Source organism: Cricetulus griseus, chromosome 6, assembly GCF_003668045.3.
Source record: "Cricetulus griseus strain 17A/GY chromosome 6, alternate assembly CriGri-PICRH-1.0, whole genome shotgun sequence".
Lineage (NCBI taxonomy): Eukaryota > Metazoa > Chordata > Mammalia > Rodentia > Cricetidae > Cricetulus > Cricetulus griseus.
The window spans coordinates 30601625-30608534 of record NC_048599.1 but is presented as its reverse complement, the minus strand read 5'-3'; the positions used below and the strand labels follow the sequence as shown (position 1 = coordinate 30608534).

The 6910-nt window shown below is 49.2% G+C and overlaps 1 protein-coding gene across 1 annotated transcript; it reads right to left on the bottom strand.

The window, feature by feature from the left end:
* Positions 1–1063: 1063 nt before the first annotated feature.
* Thbd (thrombomodulin) lies at positions 1064–4851 on the bottom strand. The gene has a single exon (XM_027421582.2). It carries the CDS (start codon positions 4539–4541, stop codon positions 2808–2810), a length of 1734 nt encoding a protein of 577 aa, XP_027277383.1. The 5' UTR covers positions 4542–4851; the 3' UTR covers positions 1064–2807.
* Between the last annotated feature and the right edge of the window lie 2059 nt (positions 4852–6910).

Here is a 6910-nt window from a genome sequence, read left to right as displayed (position 1 = left end):
AATTGCCACCTGTGGGGTCACAGTAAAGTGCTTTGTTGCACAAGTGCAAGGACCTGAGTTACGATTCCCCCAAACTCACATAAAATCCTGGCATGGTGGTATTCACCTACAACCCAGTCCTAGAGAGTAAGAGATCCTGAGGGACCCATCTTCCTGAAGACAATGAGATTCAGATTCAATAACAGGCTGTCTCAAGTAAAAATACATAAATAAAATAAGGTGGGAAACAATTTAGGAAGACATCTCGATGTTGACTTCTGATCTTCACAAGTACCTACAGGGTTGAATACATATGCACCCAGCCTTACCCCCAACACACACACACACACACACACACACACACACACACACACACACACACACACACCACACACACACAGCCTTCCCACAGTAACAGCCCAGGTCTACACCAAGAATCTCTGCCCTACCTGGATGTCTAAAATTATCTGAATGTCTTACTTAATTGTTTTTTTCTCATGTTTGCCTCATGGAAATTTTCCTATTCCTACATGTAAAAATCAGAGAGTTATGCCTTTCCACCAAAAGGGCCCTAAAGATCAGTATCACAAAGACAGTAATGCCTGTCATTACCAAGATAGATGAGAATTGTTTTATAATAAATAAATGACCTTGGCACTCAGAAACAATTTATGAATTCGAGCCATAGCTCCCTCATGATAATCTTGAGTTTTACATCTCAGAGAAAAGAAAAGGCAATGTTGAAGGAAGCACACAGAAAAACACTCAGCTGGGAAGCTAAAGATGCTTCAGATCTTAGAATGTCTAAAAACACAGACATGAGGCATCCTGTATAAAGTTGTTACAATTACACAAATAAAAAATAAATATCTGAATGTACAGAGATAACATGAACTCCTCCTACATGTAAAATAACTCCCTTTTGGAAGATACTTAAAGTCAGAAATTGTGCCGTGAGCAGGTGATAGGGCACAGGCCAGCCTTTAATGCATCTCCTAGAGTTTGCTTTGTTTTTGTACATAAAATATGTCATAAAAATGAGGGAAGTGGGGGAGAGAAAGGAAGGACAAGAGACACCCAATAGTTCATTGTAATCTGTTTATTTTGTACATATGACATCATAAGCAAAGGCTTTGCCTGTGTTCCAGCTAAACTCCAATAAATAACTATATACAAATATGCTGAGCTTACAAAACAGTAAAGAAAAACCTTTCCTTATAAAAGATACACATATGATACATCTGATCCTTACACTGACATATAAGTTCATTCTTAGCTTAGTTAAACCAAAACCCTTCTGACCCTGTGTGGCAATATCTAGAGATGTGTACCTAGTCATTTTTTTTTTTTTTTTTTTTTTTAGCCAGAAAGCAAAGCTACGCAGTGAAAAATTCCTCAGTTTCTTGATACTAATTGGCCTAACATGGCCTGCTACTTATTATTAACTGACATTTATTGTCCTCCAGAAAGTTGGAAACTTGTTAAAATGCAGCTTCTTGTGAAGGGGGTGGGGTGGTACACTTACGATTTTGCAATTCTAGCCAGATCCCAAGAGAGGTCCCAATTCTTGTGTACAGGCCCGTGGCCAGGGCTAGAAGGTCCCTCTGAAGTAGAAGATATTGTCCAAGAGCTCATTAAGACAAGACCCTAACCAGGCACCCTCCAGGCCCATTCTCAAGTTCCCACATCTCCCAAAGCAGCACACTGCTTTTATTTGGGACTATAAGTGGCAAAGAGCAGTTGAAAGTCAGCTAGGCACAAAGCATACAACTCAAAACTGCTGGAAGATGCTTCCATCTGTCAGTCTCAGATATGTCCAGCCTAAGGACCACATACATCCCAGGATAGTTATGTGGCCCAATACATCTGAAGATGGCAATGTCCTATTGCAACAACAAAACATAGGACTAAGACTCATCCAAACATTTTCAACACTGTCAAAAATTAGTAACACTATAGGAACCTGTATAAAAAGCTTAAAAATAATTACTGTTTTGTCATTCTAAATCAAAACAACAGCAACAATAACAAAAATACCCAGACTCGTTCTTTCAACAATAAAGATGAGAAAAACAACAACAACAACAAAACCCCCAATCTCCTTGAGTTTAGTTTCTGTGACATTCCAGCATTATCAACTAGTGTTCAGCTGTAACATTTTAACTTTCATTAAAATTATTTTGCTCTGGAAACCTGAATTTTCCAAGTAAATTGCCAAAGCCAGTGAAAAAGACAACTTTTGCTTGTAGTGTTTTTTCTTTTCTGTTTCACATAAGAGTTTTGTCTGGAGAGGAGGGTGAAAGCAAAGTAAGATGAGGTTTGGAAGGAGAAAAGTGAGAAGGGGGTGTGAAGGGGAGGGGAAGAAATGGAGGGACACAGAGAAAGAAAGGACAAGGGGACTGGAGACGTAGAGGCAGGGAAAAACCGAAGGGAAGAAAATGCTAAATACTTAAAAAAATAAATATCTGGGTCATCTCTAGCCTGTGTGGTCAAGGTTTGCCTAAAGGCTAAAGATCAGCAGCGCCTATACATCCTGGACCCTGAGGTGAGGGCCTGGGACGCTCTGCAGTCTGATCTTCACTGTGTATTTGTCACCCCCACCCAGGTGTCCCGTATCCACTTGGAAGAAGCTGGGCTCTCCTGCTTCAAGTCCTCCTCACCCCTGCTTCTCACGAGGATGGGGCAGGGTCCTCTCCGGTTATCAGTTTTTGTGTCAGCCAGGAGGCTTTTAAGTTGCCAGAGAGCACAGCTGGGAGGCCAGAGATAGAGAGAAGAGGTACTGAACCAGGAAAGACAAAGGCACCCTGGGGTCTCTGGAGCAAAGTCCCTCAGAACTTGTGCAGCGTCCGATCAGTCCTTACATGCTGCAGTACGACCTCCTTGGCTGGTGATGCACACTTGTACTCTAGCTCTGCACGTGCGGCTCCCTGCTTCTTGCGCAGGTGACATAGAAGCGCCAAAAGCGCCACCACCAGGGACAGGCTGGCGATGGAGATGCCAATGAGAACGCCAGAATGCACTGGCTTTGCTGAGGGCGGACCTGTGGGAGAGCCTGGTGTTGGACTGACTGGGGGCTCCCCAGAGCCATGGTCCTCGTTGTATTCAATAACAGGGGTGGGATCACAGTCCTTGCTAACCTGGCCAGCAAGAGCTGTGTCAGGCCCACAGATGCACTCATAGGAGCCGGGAAGATTTCGACACTCATTGCGGGAGCATTCCTCTTGACTGCACTCGTCAATGTCCACGCATATGTGACCTTCGTCCAGAATAAAGCCCTCAGGGCAATGGCAAAAATCAGGAGTGTTAGGGTCACAGTCAGCCGGGCATGAACTTTCATTGCAGAACATTTCACACCTGTGCGGTTCCCCGGGTTTGGGTGCGAAGCCCTCAGCACAGATGCAAATGTACTCTGTGGGACTCACTGGCTGGCACTGATATTCGCAGTCAGATCCGTAGCACGGATCCAGGAGCTCCACGCACTCTCCATCCACCAACTCAAAGCCATCATAGCAGAGACATTCAAAGCCGCCCTTGGTGTTGACACAGCGCTGCGGGCATGGATTGGGCCCCTGCCTACAGTCGTCCACATCCTCGCACCGGTGTTTGTCAGCTGCCAACTGGTAGCCAGTCTCGCACATACAGGTGTACGAGCCTGGGTCGTCCGGGTTGGCGACGCAAAAATGCTCGCAAAGGTCAGTGCACGAGGGCACCTCCGGTTTTATGCATGAGCGACCATCAGCCTGCAGGACGGTGTCTGTGGGGCAGAGGCATCTGGGCTCGCCCATGCTGTGGTTGCACGAGTACTCGCAGCCACCTTTTTCCACGCTGCAGTTCCAGGCTCCAGGCGCTTCCCGAGACCAGTGTCCCTCCGAAATTCCAAGCTGGGCTCTACACACTAGCTCCAAACCGAGGGACTCCACAATAGCCGAGCTGCCTATTGGCAGAGTCTGAAAGTCCGCACCACGGACGCCGAATGGTGTGTTGTAGGTGATGGAGAGGTGGGCAGCCTCGGGACCTGGGGGATCCACCTCCAAAGGCCTGCAGGACGTTGTGAAGTGGAACTCACAGAGGAAGCTGTCGGCTTCAGTCTCACACTGCTGCTCCTCCCAGGCCGGCTCACCCGGTGCTGCTGCTATTGCTGTTGAGACCGTGACGCACAGCGGGCCACAGAGTGGAGACTCCTGGTCTTTGGGCCGCGCCCACCTGCTGTAACTGGTGTGGTTGTCGCCTGTAACCCATTGGAAGCCGCGCAAAGGCCCGGAATGCCCCGGGTCGCCGCAGCCCTCCGGGAGCTGTAAACCGATCCAGGGGCGTGAGTTCATACTACTGTCGTCGCTCAGCAAAAGGGAGATGACATCGGCAGCCACTGAGGAGCGCACTGTCATTAGATGTCCGTTCAGGCTTTCGCAGGCAAGGCTGGCAGCGAGGAAGTTCATGGGGCCCTGGAAAAGCGCGAAGCACTCGTATTCCACGCACTGACTGCCTCTGGACTGCAACTTGGTTAGTGCGGAGATCCCCAGGCCAGCTGGAGCCAACAAACCCAGAAGAAGAACCCCAAGCATGCTGTCCAGGGGTTCGCGTGCAAGCTCCCGGGAAAATGCTAGCCAAGAGACGGTGCAGGCACCCAGCACCGGCAAGGGAATTTCGGACGCCTCAGGCGACAACAGCTAGCCCCTGTGGTAGCCTAGACGTTTCTAGCCCAGGCTCGTAGTACCGGCGAGTCAGCCTCTGACATGCTACTCCGCTGCGGCTCCAGTTTATAAATGCGCGGCCCTCCCTCTCTGGACGTTCGGGAAAAGGAAGGAAGTGCTTGGTGGGAAGGGCTGATGCTGCATTCTCGGATTACTGGGTTCTCCGGACGCCTTGCGCCCGCCCTCCAGCCTGGGATCACCTCTGCATGATGAGTAAAAACTCGGCCAGGGCGCACGGAGGTCCTCGGGCGGGGCCCGAAGGCGCCAGCAAAGAACAGAACCAAGTCAGCAAGAAGACAGTTCCCGCCCTAGACACTCTGGGGTAGCCTGCGAGTAGCCTGTAGCCTGTCTTTAAACACCCCCCCCCCACACACACACACACACTTACCTTCCCCATGAATGCTTTCAGACTTTGTAGGATGGTCTCGTTGGTGGGCTCTAGGAAGAAGAAACTTAGAGTCGGGTAGAGAGTGTGTCTAAAACCTGCAGGACACTGGGAGGGATTAGCAAACAAGATCAAGAGGAGAGGACAAGGATTAATCCCTTGGAGGACTAGCTGGACCCAAGACCAGGGACCAGGGAGCCTGGGTGGGGCCACAAACAGAGGGCTAGATCCCAAAGCACTTTAGACGGGGTTAGGGAAACAACGCCAGTAGCAAGAGTACTGGCCTAATAATCTCAGACCCCCTCCGCTCCTCTTCTCCACTCTGACGACTGGCCGGCTATCGCCAGTTCCTGGGCAGGTTATCTTTAAGGAAAGGCCCTGTCTGGTTGCGTGAGAAAGTCGTGCGAGTGCTGTATAGGCTCAGAGATCCTGGCCCTCTACTCGAGTATTATTCCTACAAAACACCGTGGGGGAAAAGTGTGTTTCATTCCTTTGTTCTGATGTTTTGTTTTGTTTTATTTACCCCAAGCCCTTCCCGAGCCCCTCAACGAAACTGGTTGGGAGCCACCGCAAGGAGGCGATGTGAGCTACAATGGAGTCCACTTGTTTTCTTTTGAGGTGATGATTTTCTGGAGAGGCTCAAAAGATAGCGGTCCCTGCATATTCCATTTGCTCACAAAATGCATTCAAGAGGAGGGGTCCTGTGGGCAGGATGCCAGCCAGCCGCTGGGAGGTGTGGATGGGAGTCTGTCACTTAGAACTTTTATCTGTTTAAGCACTCATCAAGAATGTGGAGTTCTGGGTCAAAATCAAAGTGCTTTCTCGCGCGCGCGCGCCCGCGGGAGCGCACACACACACACACACACACACACACACACACACACACACACACACACGCACACACGCACACACACGCACACACTCCTACACTCTACGGCCGTCACTTCCACCCCACTGCCAGAAGACGGCGCTGTTGAACTCTAGACCAATCCAAGGATAATGGAGCATTACAACAACTGCCAAGGAGAAGAGTGTGGGCTGCCTGGGGCCTAGCCTAAGGTTAGAAAGCACAGTTTTGGGAAGCCCAGAATAGTCTTCCCTGCTTACATGTATGAATCTAGCTTTGCTGGTGCAGTAGAGCTCGGGCTGTGGTGTACTCATGAGAGGAAAAACATGTACAGATGGACACGTGACCAAGAGGGTAGGGAGAGAGCACCAAGATTGTGAAAGGAAGCAGGTGGGACATCCTCCATCTACTTGCCCACATGGAGCTCTGCCAAGACAGAGCTGGGACCTATAGAGGCCACCATCCCGTTGGAGTAACTTTTCTTTTTTGGGTCAAAGCTTCCCCGACTCTGAGTCTTGAAAACTCCAGAGCTGAGAGTGGATGCCAAGCTTTTAAGCTCTGGGAATGAGCACAGCTACATGGGTTCTGGGAAAAAGGAAGGAACAGCCAGGGATTGGACAATAAGATGGTCTCTGGAGAAGGAGGCGAACTTTTGATGTGAGATGGGACCTCAAGGGGCATTATCCCAAAGACTAGGTAGAAGACAACAGGGGATACCCCACCTGCACGGTCTAAAGAGTGTGAACTGGGGACCTCGTTCAAGCTCTAGTAATTCAGTATTGTGACAGCACAGGGTTAAAGGATGGTTACCCTCCTCAACAGGGACTTCTGAACAAGCCAGTTGCCGTAGTTAAGGCTTTTATTGCTGTGATAAAACACTATGACCAAAAGCAACTTGGGGAGGAAAGGGTTTACTTTTATCTTACAGCTTACAGTCTATCATTCAGAGGAGTTAGGGCAGGAACCTAAAAGCAAGAATTGATGCAGAGGCCACAGATGAAAGTTGCT

Coding starts and splice junctions, on each gene's coding strand:
- Thbd (XM_027421582.2), bottom strand. CDS start 4,541: ATGCTTGGGGTTCTTCTTCTGGGTTTGTTGGCTCCAGCTGGCCTGGGG.